Source organism: Hyperolius riggenbachi, chromosome 7 (assembly GCF_040937935.1).
Source record: "Hyperolius riggenbachi isolate aHypRig1 chromosome 7, aHypRig1.pri, whole genome shotgun sequence".
Classification (NCBI taxonomy): domain Eukaryota; kingdom Metazoa; phylum Chordata; class Amphibia; order Anura; family Hyperoliidae; genus Hyperolius; species Hyperolius riggenbachi.
In genome coordinates, this window is record NC_090652.1 from 5,316,366 (window position 1) to 5,339,220 (window position 22,855).

General features: G+C 45.6%; 1 protein-coding gene across 1 annotated transcript; it reads right to left on the reverse strand.

The window, feature by feature from the left end:
* Positions 1-21,487: 21,487 nt before the first annotated feature.
* Positions 21,488-22,234, reverse strand: LOC137525322 (olfactory receptor 1-like). Its single transcript, XM_068246376.1, has one exon. It carries the CDS (start codon positions 22,232-22,234, stop codon positions 21,488-21,490), a length of 747 nt encoding a protein of 248 aa, XP_068102477.1.
* Positions 22,235-22,855: the final 621 nt, after the last annotated feature.

The following is a 22,855-nucleotide window of genomic DNA, read 5'->3' on the forward strand; positions in this document are numbered from 1 at the left end:
GTATTATTATGTCACTGTATTCTGATAGTACTATTGCATCTCTCTGTGTGAGACACCCCACAGCCCACTGACACCCAGAGCTGTGTGCACACTACTGCTGTTACCTCATTACACTGCAGGCACAGCACCACTCCAGTGTATTATTATGTCACTGTATTCTGATAGCACTATTGCATCTCTCTGTGTGAGACACCCCACAGCCCACTGACACCCAGAGCTGTGTGCACACTACTGCTGTTACCTCATTACACTGCAGGCACAGAACCACTCCAGTGTATTATTATGTCACTGTACTCTGATAGTACTATTGTATCTCTCTGTGTGAGACCCCACAGCCCACTGACACCCAGAGTTGTGTGCACACTACTGCTGTTACCTCATTACACTGCAGGCACAGAACCCCTCCAGTGTATTATTATGTCACTGTACTCTGATAGTACTATTGTATCTCTCTGTGTGACACCCCACAGCCCACTGACACCCAGAGCTGTGTGCACACTACTGCTGTTACCTCATTACACTGCAGGCACAGAACCACTCCAGTGTATTATTATGTAACTGTATTCTGATAGTACTATTGTATCTCTCTGTGTGTGAGACACCCCACAGCCCACTGACCCCCAGAGCTGTGTGCACACTACTGCTGTTACCTCATTACACTGCAGGCACAGAACCACTCCAGTGTATTATTATGTCACTGTATTCTGATAGTACTATTGTATCTCTGTGTGTGACACCCCACAGCCCACTGACACCCAGAGCTGTGTGCACACTACTGCTGTTACCTCATTACACTGCAGGCACAGAACCACTCCAGTGTATTATTATGTCACTGTATTCTGATAGTACTATTGTATCTCTGTGTGTGACACCCCACAGCCCACTGACACCCAGAGCTGTGTGCACACTACTGCTGTTACCTCATTACACTGCAGGCACAGGACCACTCCAGTGCATTATTATGTCACTGTATTCTGATAGTACTATTGTATCTCTCTGTGTGACACTCCACAGCCCACTGACCCCCAGAGCTGTGTGCACACTACTGCTGTTACCTCATTACACTGCAGGCACAGAACCACTCCAGTGCATTATTATGTCACTGTATTCTGATAGTACTATTGTATCTCTCTGTGTGACACCCCACAGCCCACTGACACTCAGAGCTGTGCACACTACTGCTGCTGCCTCATTACACTGCAGGCACAGAACCACTCCAGTGTATTATTATGTCACTGTATTCTGATAGTACTATTGTATCTCTCTGTGTGTGACACCCCACAGCCCACTGACACCCAGAGCTGTGTGCACACTACTGCTGTTACCTCATTACACTGCAGGCACAGAACCCCTCCAGTGCATTATCATGTCACTGTATTCTGATAGTACTATTGTATCTCTCTGTGTGACACTCCACAGCCCACTGACACCCAGAGCTGTGTGCACACTACTGCTGTTACCTCATTACACTGCAGGCACAGAACCACTCCAGTGCATTATTATGTCACTGTATTCTGATAGTACTATTGTATCTCTCTGTGTGTGACACTCCACAGCCCACTGACACCCAGAGCTGTGTGCACACTACTGCTGTTACCTCATTACACTGCAGGCACAGAACCACTCCAGTGTATTATTATGTAACTGTATTCTGATAGTACTATTGTATCTCTCTGTGTGTGAGACACCCCACAGCCCACTGACCCCCAGAGCTGTGTGCACACTACTGCTGTTACCTCATTACACTGCAGGCACAGAACCACTCCAGTGCATTATTATGTCACTGTATTCTGATAGTACTATTGTATCTCTCTGTGTGACACTCCACAGCCCACTGACACCCAGAGCTGTGTGCACACTACTGCTGTTACCTCATTACACTGCAGGCACAGAACCACTCCAGTGCATTATCATGTCACTGTATTCTGATAGTACTATTGTATCTCTCTGTGTGACACCCCACAGCCCACTGACACCCAGAGCTGTGTGCACACTACTGCTGCTGCCTCATTACACTGCAGGCACAGAACCACTCCAGTGCATTATTATGTCACTGTATTCTGATAGTACTATTGTATCTCTGTGTGACACTCCACAGCCCACTGACACCCAGAGCTGTGTGCCCACTACTGCTGTTACCTCATTACACTGCAGGCACAGAACCACTCCAGTGTATTATTATGTCACTGTATTCTGATAGTACTATTGTATCTCTGTGTGTGACACCCCACAGCCCACTGACACCCAGAGCTGTGTGCACACTACTGCTGTTACCTCATTACACTGCAGGCACAGGACCACTCCAGTGCATTATTATGTCACTGTATTCTGATAGTACTATTGTATCTCTCTGTGTGACACTCCACAGCCCACTGACCCCCAGAGCTGTGTGCACACTACTGCTGTTACCTCATTACACTGCAGGCACAGAACCACTCCAGTGCATTATTATGTCACTGTATTCTGATAGTACTATTGTATCTCTCTGTGTGACACCCCACAGCCCACTGACACTCAGAGCTGTGCACACTACTGCTGCTGCCTCATTACACTGCAGGCACAGAACCACTCCAGTGTATTATTATGTCACTGTATTCTGATAGTACTATTGTATCTCTCTGTGTGTGACACCCCACAGCCCACTGACACCCAGAGCTGTGTGCACACTACTGCTGTTACCTCATTACACTGCAGGCACAGAACCCCTCCAGTGCATTATCATGTCACTGTATTCTGATAGTACTATTGTATCTCTCTGTGTGACACTCCACAGCCCACTGACACCCAGAGCTGTGTGCACACTACTGCTGTTACCTCATTACACTGCAGGCACAGAACCACTCCAGTGCATTATTATGTCACTGTATTCTGATAGTACTATTGTATCTCTCTGTGTGTGACACTCCACAGCCCACTGACACCCAGAGCTGTGTGCACACTACTGCTGTTACCTCATTACACTGCAGGCACAGAACCACTCCAGTGTATTATTATGTAACTGTATTCTGATAGTACTATTGTATCTCTCTGTGTGTGAGACACCCCACAGCCCACTGACCCCCAGAGCTGTGTGCACACTACTGCTGTTACCTCATTACACTGCAGGCACAGAACCACTCCAGTGCATTATTATGTCACTGTATTCTGATAGTACTATTGTATCTCTCTGTGTGACACTCCACAGCCCACTGACACCCAGAGCTGTGTGCACACTACTGCTGTTACCTCATTACACTGCAGGCACAGAACCACTCCAGTGCATTATCATGTCACTGTATTCTGATAGTACTATTGTATCTCTCTGTGTGACACCCCACAGCCCACTGACACCCAGAGCTGTGTGCACACTACTGCTGCTGCCTCATTACACTGCAGGCACAGAACCACTCCAGTGCATTATTATGTCACTGTATTCTGATAGTACTATTGTATCTCTGTGTGACACTCCACAGCCCACTGACACCCAGAGCTGTGTGCCCACTACTGCTGTTACCTCATTACACTGCAGGCACAGAACCCCTCCAGTGCATTATCATGTCACTGTATTCTGATAGTACTATTGTATCTCTCTGTGTGACACTCCACAGCCCACTGACACCCAGAGCTGTGTGCTCACTACTGCTGTTACCTCATTACACTGCAGGCACAGAACCCCTCCAGTGCATTATCATGTCACTGTATTCTGATAGTACTATTGTATCTCTCTGTGTGACACTCCACAGCCCACTGACACCCAGAGCTGTGTGCACACTACTGCTGTTGCTACATTACATTGCAGGCACAGCACCACTCCAGTGTATTATTATGTCACTGTATTCTGATAGTACTATTGTATCTCTCTGTGTGACACACCCCACAGCCCACTGACACCCAGAGCTGTGTGCACACTACTGCTGTTGTCTCATTACACTGCAGGCACAGAACCACTCCAGTGCATTATTATGTCACTGTATTCTGATAGTACTATTGCATTTCTCTGTGTGAGACACTCCACTGCCCACTGACACCCAGAGCTGTGTGCACACTACTGCTGTTACCTCATTACACTGCAGGCACAGAACCACTCCAGTGCATTATTATGTCACTGTATTCTGATAGTACTATTGTATCTCTCTGTGTGACACCCCACAGCCCACTGACACCCAGAGCTGTGTGCTCACTACTGCTGTTACCTCATTACACTGCAGGCACAGAACCACTCCAGTGTATTATTATGTCACTGTACTCTGATAGTACTATTGTATCTCTCTGTGTGAGACTCCACAGCCCACTGACACCCAGAGCTGTGTGCACACTACTGCTGTTACCTCATTACACTGCAGGCACAGAACCACTCCAGTGCATTATTATGTCACTGTACTCTGATAGTACTATTGTATCTCTCTGTGTGTGAGACACCCCACAGCCCACTGACACCCAGAGCTGTGTGCACACTACTGCTGTTACCTCATTACACTGCAGGCACAGCACCACTCCAGTGTATTATTATGTCACTGTATTCTGATAGTACTATTGTATCTCTCTGTGTGTGAGACACCCCACAGCCCACTGACACCCAGAGCTGTGTGCACACTACTGCTGTTACCTCATTACACTGCAGGCACAGAACCACTCCAGTGTATTATTATGTCACTGTACTCTGATAGTACTATTGTATCTCTCTGTGTGAGACTCCACAGCCCACTGACACCCAGAGCTGTGTGCACACTACTGCTGTTACCTCATTACACTGCAGGCACAGAACCACTCCAGTGTATTATTATGTCACTGTATTCTGATAGTGCTATTGCATTTCTCTGTATGAGACACGCCACAGCCCACTGACACCCAGAGCTGTGTGCACACTACTGCTGTTACCTCATTACACTGCAGGCACAGAACCACTCCAGTGTATTATTATGTCACTGTATTCTGATAGTACTATTGTATCTCTCTGTGTGACACTCCACAGCCCACTGACACCCAGAGCTGTGCACACTACTGCTGTTACCTCATTACACTGCAGGCACAGAACCCCTCCAGTGCATTATTAAGTCACTGTATTCTGATAGTACTATTGCATCTCTCTGTGTGACACCCCACAGCCCACTGACACCCAGAGCTGTGCACACTACTGCTGTTACCTCATTACACTGCAGGCACAGAACCACTCCAGTGTATTATTATGTCACTGTATTCTGATAGTACTATTGTATCTCTGTGTGACACTCCACAGCCCACTGACACCCAGAGCTGTGTGCACACTACTGCTGTTACCTCATTACACTGCAGGCACAGAACCACTCCAGTGCATTATTATGTCACTGTACTCTGATAGTACTATTGTATCTCTCTGTGTGACACTCCACAGCCCACTGACACCCAGAGCTGTGTGCACACTACTGCTGTTACCTCATTACACTGCAGGCACAGAACCCCTCCAGTGCATTATTATGTCACTGTATTCTGATAGTACTATTGTATCTCTCTGTGTGACACCCCACAGCCCACTGACACCCAGAGCTGTGTGCACACTACTGCTGTTACCTCATTACACTGCAGGCACAGAACCACTCCAGTGCATTATTATGTCACTGTATTCTGATAGTACTATTGTATCTCTCTGTGTGACACCCCACAGCCCACTGACACCCAGAGCTGTGTGCTCACTACTGCTGTTACCTCATTACACTGCAGGCACAGAACCACTCCAGTGTATTATTATGTCACTGTACTCTGATAGTACTATTGTATCTCTCTGTGTGACACCCCACAGCCCACTGACACCCAGAGCTGTGTGCACACTACTGCTGTTACCTCATTACACTGCAGGCACAGAACCACTCCAGTGTATTATTATGTCACTGTATTCTGATAGTACTATTGCATCTCTCTGTGTGAGACACCCCACAGCCCACTGACCCCCAGAGCTGTGTGCACACTACTGCTGTTACCTCATTACACTGCAGGCACAGCACCACTCCAGTGTATTATTATGTCACTGTATTCTGATAGCACTATTGCATCTCTCTGTGTGAGACACCCCACAGCCCACTGACACCCAGAGCTGTGTGCACACTACTGCTGTTACCTCATTACACTGCAGGCACAGAACCACTCCAGTGTATTATTATGTCACTGTACTCTGATAGTACTATTGTATCTCTCTGTGTGAGACCCCACAGCCCACTGACACCCAGAGTTGTGTGCACACTACTGCTGTTACCTCATTACACTGCAGGCACAGAACCCCTCCAGTGTATTATTATGTCACTGTACTCTGATAGTACTATTGTATCTCTCTGTGTGACACTCCACAGCCCACTGACACCCAGAGCTGTGTGCACACTACTGCTGTTACCTCATTACACTGCAGGCACAGAACCACTCCAGTGTATTATTATGTAACTGTATTCTGATAGTACTATTGTATCTCTCTGTGTGTGAGACACCCCACAGCCCACTGACCCCCAGAGCTGTGTGCACACTACTGCTGTTACCTCATTACACTGCAGGCACAGAACCACTCCAGTGTATTATTATGTCACTGTATTCTGATAGTACTATTGTATCTCTGTGTGTGACACCCCACAGCCCACTGACACCCAGAGCTGTGTGCACACTACTGCTGTTACCTCATTACACTGCAGGCACAGAACCACTCCAGTGTATTATTATGTCACTGTATTCTGATAGTACTATTGTATCTCTGTGTGTGACACCCCACAGCCCACTGACACCCAGAGCTGTGTGCACACTACTGCTGTTACCTCATTACACTGCAGGCACAGGACCACTCCAGTGCATTATTATGTCACTGTATTCTGATAGTACTATTGTATCTCTCTGTGTGACACTCCACAGCCCACTGACCCCCAGAGCTGTGTGCACACTACTGCTGTTACCTCATTACACTGCAGGCACAGAACCACTCCAGTGCATTATTATGTCACTGTATTCTGATAGTACTATTGTATCTCTCTGTGTGACACCCCACAGCCCACTGACACTCAGAGCTGTGCACACTACTGCTGCTGCCTCATTACACTGCAGGCACAGAACCACTCCAGTGTATTATTATGTCACTGTATTCTGATAGTACTATTGTATCTCTCTGTGTGACAGCCCACTGACACCCAGAGCTGTGTGCACACTACTGCTGCTGCCTCATTACACTGCAGACACAGAACCACTCCAGTGCATTATTATGTCACTGTATTCTGATAGCACTATTGTATCTCTGTGTGAGACACTCCACAGCCCACTGACACCCAGAGCTGTGTGCACACTACTGCTGTTACCTCATTACACTGCAGGCACAGAACCACTCCAGTGTATTATTATGTCACTGTATTCTGATAGTACTATTGTATCTCTCTGTGTGTGACACCCCACAGCCCACTGACACCCAGAGCTGTGTGCACACTACTGCTGTTACCTCATTACACTGCAGGCACAGAACCCCTCCAGTGCATTATCATGTCACTGTATTCTGATAGTACTATTGTATCTCTCTGTGTGACACTCCACAGCCCACTGACACCCAGAGCTGTGTGCACACTACTGCTGTTACCTCATTACACTGCAGGCACAGAACCACTCCAGTGCATTATTATGTCACTGTATTCTGATAGTACTATTGTATCTCTCTGTGTGTGACACTCCACAGCCCACTGACACCCAGAGCTGTGTGCACACTACTGCTGTTACCTCATTACACTGCAGGCACAGAACCACTCCAGTGTATTATTATGTAACTGTATTCTGATAGTACTATTGTATCTCTCTGTGTGTGAGACACCCCACAGCCCACTGACCCCCAGAGCTGTGTGCACACTACTGCTGTTACCTCATTACACTGCAGGCACAGAACCACTCCAGTGCATTATTATGTCACTGTATTCTGATAGTACTATTGTATCTCTCTGTGTGACACTCCACAGCCCACTGACACCCAGAGCTGTGTGCACACTACTGCTGTTACCTCATTACACTGCAGGCACAGAACCACTCCAGTGCATTATCATGTCACTGTATTCTGATAGTACTATTGTATCTCTCTGTGTGACACCCCACAGCCCACTGACACCCAGAGCTGTGTGCACACTACTGCTGCTGCCTCATTACACTGCAGGCACAGAACCACTCCAGTGCATTATTATGTCACTGTATTCTGATAGTACTATTGTATCTCTGTGTGACACTCCACAGCCCACTGACACCCAGAGCTGTGTGCCCACTACTGCTGTTACCTCATTACACTGCAGGCACAGAACCCCTCCAGTGCATTATCATGTCACTGTATTCTGATAGTACTATTGTATCTCTCTGTGTGACACTCCACAGCCCACTGACACCCAGAGCTGTGTGCTCACTACTGCTGTTACCTCATTACACTGCAGGCACAGAACCCCTCCAGTGCATTATCATGTCACTGTATTCTGATAGTACTATTGTATCTCTCTGTGTGACACTCCACAGCCCACTGACACCCAGAGCTGTGTGCACACTACTGCTGTTGCTACATTACATTGCAGGCACAGCACCACTCCAGTGTATTATTATGTCACTGTATTCTGATAGTACTATTGTATCTCTCTGTGTGACACACCCCACAGCCCACTGACACCCAGAGCTGTGTGCACACTACTGCTGTTGTCTCATTACACTGCAGGCACAGAACCACTCCAGTGCATTATTATGTCACTGTATTCTGATAGTACTATTGCATTTCTCTGTGTGAGACACTCCACTGCCCACTGACACCCAGAGCTGTGTGCACACTACTGCTGTTACCTCATTACACTGCAGGCACAGAACCACTCCAGTGCATTATTATGTCACTGTATTCTGATAGTACTATTGTATCTCTCTGTGTGACACCCCACAGCCCACTGACACCCAGAGCTGTGTGCTCACTACTGCTGTTACCTCATTACACTGCAGGCACAGAACCACTCCAGTGTATTATTATGTCACTGTACTCTGATAGTACTATTGTATCTCTCTGTGTGAGACTCCACAGCCCACTGACACCCAGAGCTGTGTGCACACTACTGCTGTTACCTCATTACACTGCAGGCACAGAACCACTCCAGTGCATTATTATGTCACTGTACTCTGATAGTACTATTGTATCTCTCTGTGTGTGAGACACCCCACAGCCCACTGACACCCAGAGCTGTGTGCACACTACTGCTGTTACCTCATTACACTGCAGGCACAGCACCACTCCAGTGTATTATTATGTCACTGTATTCTGATAGTACTATTGTATCTCTCTGTGTGTGAGACACCCCACAGCCCACTGACACCCAGAGCTGTGTGCACACTACTGCTGTTACCTCATTACACTGCAGGCACAGAACCACTCCAGTGTATTATTATGTCACTGTACTCTGATAGTACTATTGTATCTCTCTGTGTGAGACTCCACAGCCCACTGACACCCAGAGCTGTGTGCACACTACTGCTGTTACCTCATTACACTGCAGGCACAGAACCACTCCAGTGTATTATTATGTCACTGTATTCTGATAGTGCTATTGCATTTCTCTGTATGAGACACGCCACAGCCCACTGACACCCAGAGCTGTGTGCACACTACTGCTGTTACCTCATTACACTGCAGGCACAGAACCACTCCAGTGTATTATTATGTCACTGTATTCTGATAGTACTATTGTATCTCTCTGTGTGACACTCCACAGCCCACTGACACCCAGAGCTGTGCACACTACTGCTGTTACCTCATTACACTGCAGGCACAGAACCCCTCCAGTGCATTATTAAGTCACTGTATTCTGATAGTACTATTGCATCTCTCTGTGTGACACCCCACAGCCCACTGACACCCAGAGCTGTGCACACTACTGCTGTTACCTCATTACACTGCAGGCACAGAACCACTCCAGTGTATTATTATGTCACTGTATTCTGATAGTACTATTGTATCTCTGTGTGACACTCCACAGCCCACTGACACCCAGAGCTGTGTGCACACTACTGCTGTTACCTCATTACACTGCAGGCACAGAACCACTCCAGTGCATTATTATGTCACTGTACTCTGATAGTACTATTGTATCTCTCTGTGTGACACTCCACAGCCCACTGACACCCAGAGCTGTGTGCACACTACTGCTGTTACCTCATTACACTGCAGGCACAGAACCCCTCCAGTGCATTATTATGTCACTGTATTCTGATAGTACTATTGTATCTCTCTGTGTGACACCCCACAGCCCACTGACACCCAGAGCTGTGTGCACACTACTGCTGTTACCTCATTACACTGCAGGCACAGAACCACTCCAGTGCATTATTATGTCACTGTATTCTGATAGTACTATTGTATCTCTCTGTGTGACACCCCACAGCCCACTGACACCCAGAGCTGTGTGCTCACTACTGCTGTTACCTCATTACACTGCAGGCACAGAACCACTCCAGTGTATTATTATGTCACTGTACTCTGATAGTACTATTGTATCTCTCTGTGTGAGACTCCACAGCCCACTGACACCCAGAGCTGTGTGCACACTACTGCTGTTACCTCATTACACTGCAGGCACAGAACCACTCCAGTGCATTATTATGTCACTGTACTCTGATAGTACTATTGTATCTCTCTGTGTGTGAGACACCCCACAGCCCACTGACACCCAGAGCTGTGTGCACACTACTGCTGTTACCTCATTACACTGCAGGCACAGCACCACTCCAGTGTATTATTATGTCACTGTATTCTGATAGTACTATTGTATCTCTGTGTGACACCCCACAGCCCACTGACACCCAGAGCTGTGTGCACACTACTGCTGTTACCTCATTACACTGCAGGCACAGAACCACTCCAGTGTATTATTATGTCACTGTATTCTGATAGCACTATTGTATCTCTCTGTGTGACACCCCACAGCCCACTGACACCCAGAGCTGTGTGCACACTACTGCTGTTACCTCATTACACTGCAGGCACAGAACCACTCCAGTGTATTATTATGTCACTGTATTCTGATAGTGCTATTGCATTTCTCTGTATGAGACACGCCACAGCCCACTGACACCCAGAGCTGTGTGCACACTACTGCTGTTACCTCATTACACTGCAGGCACAGAACCACTCCAGTGTATTATTATGTCACTGTATTCTGATAGTACTATTGTATCTCTCTGTGTGACACTCCACAGCCCACTGACACCCAGAGCTGTGCACACTACTGCTGTTACCTCATTACACTGCAGGCACAGAACCCCTCCAGTGCATTATTAAGTCACTGTATTCTGATAGTACTATTGCATCTCTCTGTGTGACACCCCACAGCCCACTGACACCCAGAGCTGTGCACACTACTGCTGTTACCTCATTACACTGCAGGCACAGAACCACTCCAGTGTATTATTATGTCACTGTATTCTGATAGTACTATTGTATCTCTGTGTGACACTCCACAGCCCACTGACACCCAGAGCTGTGTGCACACTACTGCTGTTACCTCATTACACTGCAGGCACAGAACCACTCCAGTGTATTATTATGTCCCTGTATTCTGATAGTACTATTGTATCTCTCTGTGTGACACCCCACAGCCCACTGACACCCAGAGCTGTGTGCACACTACTGCTGTTACCTCATTACACTGCAGGCACAGAACCACTCCAGTGCATTATTATGTCACTGTACTCTGATAGTACTATTGTATCTCTCTGTGTGACACTCCACAGCCCACTGACACCCAGAGCTGTGTGCACACTACTGCTGTTACCTCATTACACTGCAGGCACAGAACCACTCCAGTGTATTATTATGTCCCTGTATTCTGATAGTACTATTGTATCTCTCTGTGTGACACCCCACAGCCCACTGACACCCAGAGCTGTGTGCACACTACTGCTGTTACCTCATTACACTGCAGGCACAGAACCACTCCAGTGCATTATTATGTCACTGTACTCTGATAGTACTATTGTATCTCTCTGTGTGACACCCCACAGCCCACTGACACCCAGAGCTGTGCACACTACTGCTGTTACCTCATTACACTGCAGGCACAGAACCCCTCCAGTGTATTATTATGTCACTGTATTCTGATAGTACTATTGTATCTCTGTGTGACACCCCACAGCCCACTGACACCCAGAGCTGTGTGCACACTACTGCTGTTACCTCATTACACTGCAGGCACAGAACCCCTCCAGTGTATTATTATGTCACTGTATTCTGATAGTACTATTGTATCTCTGTGTGACACCCCACAGCCCACTGACACCCAGAGCTGTGTGCACACTACTGCTGTTACCTCATTACACTGCAGGCACAGAACCACTCCAGTGTATTATTATGTCACTGTATTCTGATAGTACTATTGTATCTCTCTGTGTGTGAGACACTCCACAGCCCACTGACATCCAGAGCTGTGTGCACACTACTGCTGTTACCTCATTACACTGCAGGCACAGAACCACTCCAGTGTATTATTATGTCACTGTATTCTGATAGTACTATTGTATCTCTCTGTGTGTGACACCCCACAGCCCACTGACACCCAGAGCTGTGTGCACACTACTGCGGTTACCTCATTACACTGCAGGCACAGAACCACTCCAGTGTATTATTATGTCACTGTACTCTGATAGTACTATTGTATCTCTCTGTGTGACACCCCACAGCCCACTGACACCCAGAGCTGTGTGCACACTACTGCTGTTACCTCATTACACTGCAGACACAGAACCACTCCAGTGCATTATTATGTCACTGTATTCTGATAGTACTATTGTATCTCTCTGTGTGACACCCCACAGCCCACTGACACCCAGAGCTGTGTGCACACTACTGCTGTTACCTCATTACACTGCAGGCACAGAACCACTCCAGTGTATTATTATGTCACTGTATTCTGATAGTACTATTGCATCTCTCTGTGTGTGACACCCCACAGCCCACTGACACCCAGAGCTGTGTGCACACTACTGCTGTTACCTCATTACACTGCAGGCACAGAACCACTCCAGTGTATTATTATGTCACTGTAGTCTGATAGTACTATTGTATCTCTCTGTGTGACACTCCACAGCCCACTGACACCCAGAGCTGTGTGCACACTACTGCTGTTACCTCATTACACTGCAGGCACAGGACCACTCCAGTGTATTATTATGTCACTGTATTCTGATAGTACTATTGTATCTCTCTGTGTGTGAGACACTCCACAGCCCACTGACATCCAGAGCTGTGTGCACACTACTGCTGTTACCTCATTACACTGCAGGCACAGAACCACTCCAGTGTATTATTATGTCACTGTATTCTGATAGTACTATTGTATCTCTCTGTGTGTGACACCCCACAGCCCACTGACACCCAGAGCTGTGTGCACACTACTGCGGTTACCTCATTACACTGCAGGCACAGAACCACTCCAGTGTATTATTATGTCACTGTACTCTGATAGTACTATTGTATCTCTCTGTGTGACACCCCACAGCCCACTGACACCCAGAGCTGTGTGCACACTACTGCTGTTACCTCATTACACTGCAGACACAGAACCACTCCAGTGCATTATTATGTCACTGTATTCTGATAGTACTATTGTATCTCTCTGTGTGACACCCCACAGCCCACTGACACCCAGAGCTGTGTGCACACTACTGCTGTTACCTCATTACACTGCAGGCACAGAACCACTCCAGTGTATTATTATGTCACTGTATTCTGATAGTACTATTGCATCTCTCTGTGTGTGACACCCCACAGCCCACTGACACCCAGAGCTGTGTGCACACTACTGCTGTTACCTCATTACACTGCAGGCACAGAACCACTCCAGTGTATTATTATGTCACTGTATTCTGATAGTACTATTGTATTTCTCTGTGTGACACTCCACAGCCCACTGACACCCAGAGCTGTGTGCACACTACTGCTGTTACCTCATTACACTGCAGGCACAGAACCACTCCAGTGTATTATTATGTCCCTGTATTCTGATAGTACTATTGTATCTCTGTGTGACACTCCACAGCCCACTGACACCCAGAGCTGTGTGCACACTACTGCGGTTACCTCATTACACTGCAGGCACAGAACCACTCCAGTGTATTATTATGTCACTGTACTCTGATAGTACTATTGTATCTCTCTGTGTGACACCCCACAGCCCACTGACACCCAGAGCTGTGTGCACACTACTGCTGTTACCTCATTACACTGCAGACACAGAACCACTCCAGTGCATTATTATGTCACTGTATTCTGATAGTACTATTGTATCTCTCTGTGTGACACCCCACAGCCCACTGACACCCAGAGCTGTGTGCACACTACTGCTGTTACCTCATTACACTGCAGGCACAGAACCACTCCTGTGCATTATTATATCACTGTACTCTGATAGTACTATTGCATCTCTCTGTGTGAGTAACACCCCACAGCCCACTGACACCCAGAGCTGTGTGCACACTACTGCTGTTACCTCATTACACTGCAGGCACAGGACCCCTCCAGTGCATTATTATGTTACTGTATTCTGATAGTACTATTGTATCTCTCTGTGTGACACCCCACAGCCCACTGACACCCAGAGCTGTGTGCACACTACTGCTGTTACCTCATTACACTGCAGGCACAGAACCACTCCAGTGTATTATTATGTCACTGTATTCTGATAGTACTATTGTATCTCTCTGTGTGACACCCCACAGCCCACTGACACCCAGAGCTGTGTGCACACTACTGCTGCTGTCTCATTACACTGCAGGCACAGAACCACTCCAGTGTATTATTATGTCACTGTATTCTGATAGTACTATTATATCTCTCTGTGTGAGACACCCCACAGCCCACTGACACCCAGAGCTGTGTGCACACTACTGCTGTTACCTCATTACACTGCAGGCACAGGACCACTCCAGTGTATTATTATGTCACTGTATTCTGATAGTACTATTGTATCTCTCTGTGTGACACCCCACAGCCCACTGACACCCAGAGCTGTGTGCACACTACTGCTGCTGTCTCATTACACTGCAGGCACAGAACCACTCCAGTGTATTATTATGTCACTGTATTCTGATAGTACTATTGTATCTCTCTGTGTGACACCCCACAGCCCACTGACACCCAGAGCTGTGTGCACACTACTGCTGTTACCTCATTACACTGCAGGCACAGAACCCCTCCAGTGTATTATTATGTCACTGTATTCTGATAGTACTATTGTATCTCTCTGTGTGTCACCCCACAGCCCACTGACACCCAGAGCTGTGTGCACACTACTGCTGCTGTCTCATTACACTGCAGGCACAGAACCCCTCCAGTGTATTATTATGTCACTGTATTCTGATAGTACTATTGTATATCTCTGTGTGTGACACCCCACAGCCCACTGACACCCAGAGCTGTGTGCACACTACTGCTGTTACCTCATTACACTGCAGGCACAGAACCACTCCAGTGTATTATTATGTCACTGTATTCTGATAGTACTATTGTATCTCTCTGTGTGACACTCCACAGCCCACTGACACCCAGAGCTGTGCACACTACTGCTGTTACCTCATTACACTGCAGGCACAGAACCACTCCAGTGTATTATTATGTCACTGTATTCTGATAGTACTATTGTATCTCTCTGTGTGTGAGACACTCCACAGCCCACTGACACCCAGAGCTGTGTGCACACTACTGCTGTTACCTCATTACACTGCAGGCACAGGACCACTCCAGTGTATTATTATGTCACTGTATTCTGATAGTACTATTGTATCTCTGTGTGTGACACCCCACAGCCCACTGACACCCAGAGCTGTGTGCACACTACTGCTGTTACCTCATTACACTGCAGGCACAGAACCCCTCCAGTGTATTATTATGTCACTGTATTCTGATAGTACTATTGTATCTCTCTGTGTGACACCCCACAGCCCACTGACACCCAGAGCTGTGTGCCCACTACTGCTGTTACCTCATTACACTGCAGGCACAGGACCACTCCAGTGCATTATTATGTCACTGTATTCTGATAGTACTATTGTATCTCTCTGTGTGACACCCCACAGCCCACTGACACCCAGAGCTGTGTGCTCACTACTGCTGTTACCTCATTACACTGCAGGCACAGAACCACTCCAGTGTATTATTATGTCACTGTACTCTGATAGTACTATTGTATCTCTCTGTGTGACACCCCACAGCCCACTGACACCCAGAGCTGTGTGCACACTACTGCTGTTACCTCATTACACTGCAGGCACAGAACCACTCCAGTGCATTATTATGTCACTGTATTCTGATAGTACTATTGTATCTCTCTGTGTGACACCCCACAGCCCACTGACACCCAGAGCTGTGTGCACACTACTGCTGTTACCTCATTACACTGCAGGCACAGGACCCCTCCAGTGCATTATTATGTCACTGTATTCTGATAGTACTATTGTATCTCTCTGTGTGACACTCCACAGCCCACTGACACCCAGAGCTGTGTGCACACTACTGCTGTTACCTCATTACACTGCAGGCACAGAACCCCTCCAGTGTATTATTATGTCACTGTATTCTGATAGTACTATTGTATCTCTCTGTGTGACACTCCACAGCCCACTGACACCCAGAGCTGTGTGCTCACTACTGCTGTTACCTCATTACACTGCAGGCACAGAACCACTCCAGTGTATTATTATGTCACTGTATTCTGATAGTACTATTGTATCTCTCTGTGTGACACCCCACAGCCCACTGACACCCAGAGCTGTGCACACTACTGCTGTTACCTCATTACACTGCAGGCACAGAACCAATCCAGTGTATTATTATGTCACTGTATTCTGATAGTACTATTGTATCTCTCTGTGTGACACTCCACAGCCCACTGACACCCAGATCTCTGCATCATGTGATTTCTGCCCTTTAGGGATTAAAATACGACTCTGTGTCAACTCCGTAATTCTTGGTGGGACTTTTGCCATGGATCCCCCTCCGGCATGCCACAGTCCACGTGTTAGACCCCTTGAAACAACTTTTTTATCACTTTTGTGGCCAGAAACAGTCTTTGTAGGTTTTACAATACACCTGCCCATTGAAGTCTATGGCGGTTTGCCAGATTTGCCTGTTCGCAAACATTTGCGGAAGTTTGTGTTCGCCGTTCGCGAACGGAAAATTCTATGTTCACGACATCTCTAACAGGGACAAATGGTAATTTTATCACCTAAATGGGCATTACTAATTAACATAACAAAACTTGTCCAAATAGCATAACAATGAATGGCTGATGCTGTTCATGAGCTAATTGCGCTGTAAATATTTTGATTTGGTCTGTATTCATTGTTGCAGCTCTTCTGGATTTCCAGCACAATATTCCAGCCTGTAAAGACCCAGGCTTCACACTTACAGTATAATCTCCCTTAATAAAGTGACTACACACTTCTCCTAGCATGTATGCAGTATCGGAAGGATGTGTTATGAGTTTGAGGCCTGGTGCAAACCGAGCGTTTTTGGTAGCGTTTTCAAAACCGCTTCCGGCCTGTGAAAATGCTTGGCTAATGTATCTCAATGGGATGGTTTGAGGTTTTTAGCAAACGTGGCTCCTGCAGCATTTTTGCGGTTTGCAGATGTGTTTCTGCCTCAATGTAAAGTATAGGAAAAGCTCATGCCAGATCAGAGTGGTTTTCAGGCGTTTTAGTTACAGAAGCTGTTCAGTAACAGCTTTACTGTAACAATATATGTAATCTGCTACACAAAAACGCTCCAAAAAACGCTAGGCATGTTTAGAAAACCTCTGTAAACATGCCTAGAATAGCTCTGAAAATCTGCTTCAAAAACCTCTAGATCTGCTAGAGGCTTTTGGTGTGTACTGGGCCTGAGGCAGTGATGTGTATCTGGCCTGGTAATAATACATATAATATAATACATATATCCTTTATACACTTGTTTTGTGAAACAATATTCTTGTATGTAACCTGTCAATTCATAATTGGCATCTGCAAAGCCAGATTAATGTAGGTATTAACCATAAATTGTTGGGGGGGCAACAGCTGTCTTGCCAAATCGGCACAGACGGCTCTGGTTCAGAGTACCGTATTTAAAATATCTGCAAGACACTGTATTGTAGATCATCAGTGAGGCGTTAATAATTCCAGCCTGTGTGAAAATCTAACGCAATCTGAGGGCAATTTGTAAAGGCTTTTCCTGCTTATTTTAATTTAGCTGCAAACACATTTAATGCAATCCATTGCCATCTCATGGACCACTTCTGCAGAATTAGTGTGTTTGGCTACCACTCATTCTTCCTATCAAAACATTACCATTTATTTTTTTATTATTATTTTTTTTTTTATATCTACTTTTTTGACAGTTAAAGAGGAACTTCAGCCTAAACAAACATACTGTCATTAAATTACATTAGTTATGTTAATTAAAATAGATAGGTAATATAATCTCTTGCCCACCCTGTTTTAATAGAACAGGCAAATGTTTGATTTCATGAGGGCAGCCATCTTTTTGGTTCAAAGGAGGTGACAGGGAGCATGAGACACAGTTCCAACTGTCCTGTGTCCTGATCACCCCTCCCAGTTGCTAGGTAACGAGAACAGCAGCATAGGATATCCCATCATGCTTTACACAGCATCAGGGGAAAAATGCCCGGGCAGTTTTCTTTGATGGGGCGGAGCTTAGCTTTTGTGCAGCCAAAAATAAGGCTTATGTAAGAAAAACAAAGTTCTGATGCTGTGAAACTGTTAAAGAAACACCAAGCCTTTTCAGTGCTGCTGAGTTGATTTTTAGTCTGAAGATTCACTTTGAGTAGCATTGTGATTGAAGTGTTATATGCATACACATACAGGATTAATGTATTTTCTGTCTTTTCGGCTACAATACTGTCTTGGTAGTGACATAGCGTTGCCTGTGAGAATACTGCTGTTACACGTGTGCATACACAAACAGTACATAATATAATAATAATAATAATAATAATAATATAATAATCTGAACATTTGTATAGCGCTTTTCTCCTGTCGGACTCAAAGCGCTCAAGAGCTGCAGCCACTGGGACGCGCTCAAGAGGCCACCCTGCAGTGTTAAGGAGTCTTGCCTTGAACTCCCTACTGAATAGGTACTTGACCTAGCCAGGATTCGAACCCTGGTCTCCCATGTCAAAGGCAGAGCCCTTAACCAGTACTCTATCCAGCCACATGATGTGTCTACTGCGCAAACATTGTTTCTTTAAAACATGAAAAAAAATAATATAAATATTTATTGGGGGATATATATATATATTAATAATTGGGGGGAGACAAAGTGAGTCTTATAGTCCAGAAAATACAGTACATATACAGGATAGTATGATTAGCGAACTTCTGCTTCTAATACCAAAAATGATATGTGTTGAAAACATATCATTATCCCCCCCCCCCTCCCCCTTAATCACACAGAGCATTTCAATTGAGAATACCAGTGTGGCATACATACTCAACATTACATTTTGCCCTAATGCTTTAAACACAGTAAGCAAAAGGGCAGCATGGATCCATTTGCTTTCAGGTTTGCCAGGATCACGGACCGCCAGGATCACGGACCGCAGGCTCTGTCCTGCAATCATGCCTAGTGAGGACCAAGCCATAAAAAGCAGGAGTTTAACCCTTCCAGTACCTTGAAAAAGTCAGATGGTTTAAGCTGTTTATTTTATGCTGTGTTTAATGCTTTAGATCACAGATGTAATAAGAGTATAATTCAATTTTAAAGAGGACCTAGGTTGTAAACTTCAAAACCTTTTATATAAAGCTCCTTTGAAGCTCTACTATAATTGGTAGGTCTCTTTTGAAATATCCCCCACCCCCCATTGGCAAGATCACTGCAGACATTTGTATCCCAAGTGTTCCAAATCTACCCCCTCATTAGCCACCCCACCTGCATTACCTGACACGCCTCCAGGTCCGCAGCCACCTGGCCACCTATTACAACTGCTGCCAGCATGCTCTCAGCCATTCCTAAAGAGTTCCCCTACATAGTAGCTGCTATATTCTGTATGCTATTTTTATCAGGCATCACCCATGCCCAAATTTCCAGCTACAGCGGGTATATCTTTTTCTTAGTGTGAATGCCTATGGCACCGCCTATGGCCAAAACGCCCTCCTACTAAAAGGCAATGCTCAGTGTAATTTGCCTTCTTAAAACAGAAGGAATTTGTGATAGTTCAGCTTTAAGGGAACAACTGTGGTCTCCCACAATGCACCACTACTGGATATGCAAATTATCTCTTTATGCCCCTGAAGCCAGGCTTAGTAGGAAGGTTTTTCGGGCTCTTTTAGTCCTCTATATGTTCCTAGTGGTCCTCGGTCACCCTGAGCTGTTTGGACAGAATACTGGTGGCAGAGTTCCACCACTGTGGCTGCATTAACCCCCTCCCAACCGCCTAATGCCGATTGGCGGTGGGAGGGTGTCAGCTACAGGACCGCCTAACGCTGCTTGGCGTCAGGTCCTGTAGGCGGAGATTAGCAGGGAATGCGTGCATAACTTCTTGCCTATTTTAGCGGTTAATAGTGAATCCCCTGTACATGCTATCATCCACAAAATTGCTACATGTTAAAAATGCTAAGGAAAAATTGTGTTTCAACTCAGAAGAATGGCAGTTTAAAATCCATTTTCTCAAAAGCTACAAGGTCTTTTTGAAAAAAAAATTGTCTTAGTCTCACTATCTTGCTTAACCTCCCTAGCGGTCTGGACGAGCTGAGCTCGTCCAGAGACGCCGGAGGTCACCGCTCAGGCCCTGCTGGGCGGATTTGAATAATTTTTTTTTAAAACACGCAGCAAGCACTTTGCTTGCTGCGTGTCCTACCCGAACGCTGCCGCTCGCCGCCGATCTGCCGCGATGCAGGCTCCCCCCCCTCCCCGAGAACCCGTGCGCTGCCTGGCCAATCAGTGCCAGGCAGCGCTTTAGGGTGGATCGGGACTCCCTGTGACATCACGACGTCGATGACGTCACTCCGTTCATCGCCATGGCGACGGGGGAAGCCCTGAAGGAAATCCATTCAGAACCATTTCTGGACGGGTCTTTGCGCCGGCGGAGATCGGAGGGGTGGGAGGGAGGAAGCAGGGAGGGGGGGGTCATGCAGCTAGCGCTAGGCTAGCTACATGATAAAAAAGAATGCACAAAAAACCGCTGCGGCCGCAGGAATCAGAACGCCAGGCAGGTTAACATATAAGTCGGCACAAAATTGCAAAAATTATGTAGAATGGTGAAACTACAGTTTACAGTTTGAAATAAATTATGATTTTCCCTGAAATTTCACATTACGATTTTGCATTGTAGTTGCGAATTACGATGCAAAATTATAATTATTTAAATTTGTGCTCATCACCAGTTTGTTCTCCCCACTTGTCCACATTTGTGAGTATAATTGTTCACACTTGCATGTTCCCTTGGGTCTAATATCATACTACACTACATTGGCTCTCGGTTTCTTCTTATATTCCCCTCCCCTTTCTTTTTTAATACCTATGAAAATGCTAAAACTGCTTGGACAATTTGTCATAAGCTTTGGCAGCTTTAGGCCTTGTGAATACAATGATTGGTTTGACTTTACCTCCCACTAATCTCAGCACAGCACCATGGACATCTTTATTCCGTAGACTATAAATCAGAGGGTTTAACATAGGTATTATTACAGAGAACAACATCGTGAAGACCTGGTCCAGCAAATCAGAGTACTTCGATGGTGGCATCAATATCATCAAAGCCGCTGTTCCAAAATAGAGGCTGATGACGGTGAGGTGGGATGAGCAGGTGGAGAAGGCTTTCCTTCTTCCTTCACTAGATTTAATATCAAAAATGACTTTCAATATTTTTACGTATGAAACGAAACTGCATAAACACGGAACAAGCCCAAATGAAAACAATTCAATATAAAACACACGGTAAATGAATTCAGCTCCGGAGGTGGCAATTTTGGTCATGGCTTTGCTTTCACAGAAAAAATGCTGCAGTGTATTGGAGTTACAAAAATGCAGTTTCTTGTTTGGAAGTGTAATGAGCAATGAATTTAGAGAAGCCGTCACAAAGATCACAATGATCAACATAAAACATTTTTTCTTATTCAGGATGTTGATATAATGCAAAGGACTGCAAATGGCAACCCCGCGGTCATATGCCATCAGGACTAGTAATAGATTTTCTACACTTGCCAGAAAGTAGAAAAAGTACATCTGCGTAAAACACTGGGTGAAGGTCACCGAGCTGATCCCGGACAGAAGCATGGCGACTAGTTTGGGGACAATAACTGTGGTGTAACAGAAGTCTACTAAGGACAAGTTAGACAAAAATATATACATCGGGGTGTGCAAACGATAATCAGTGCAAATCAGGGTAATTATACTTACATTCATTACTATACCAATAAAATATGCTGTTGCAAATACAGTAAAAACCACAGTTTTGCCGCCATTGTTAATGGAAAATGGGAGAATGTGGAAGTCTTTAAAATCTGTGCAGTTTTTCATGAGTCTGTTTCTGTCTGTAAATGTCTGTAAAACAAAACAAAATAAGACTTATTTACTTAGCACAGAAGCTAAATTAACTGAACAGAGGTAATAATACAAATGCATAACAATAATAATAACAACAATAAGAGTAACATTCTTAATAAAACCAAAGTTATGGATATACATTAGCAGAGTTCATAGGCCCATATGCAATTATTTTTTTCCCTGAGTTTTCTGCTTGGTAATATTTTCACACCTTATCGATAAAAGCAAGAAAATACTTAAAATAATTTTGACAGTACCGTTTCACCTACTTTTTGGCCTTTTTTCAATTACAAAGTGCGGAAAAATTATTATTTTTTTTTTAAAAGTAAAAAAATACCACCTAGAAGTTTA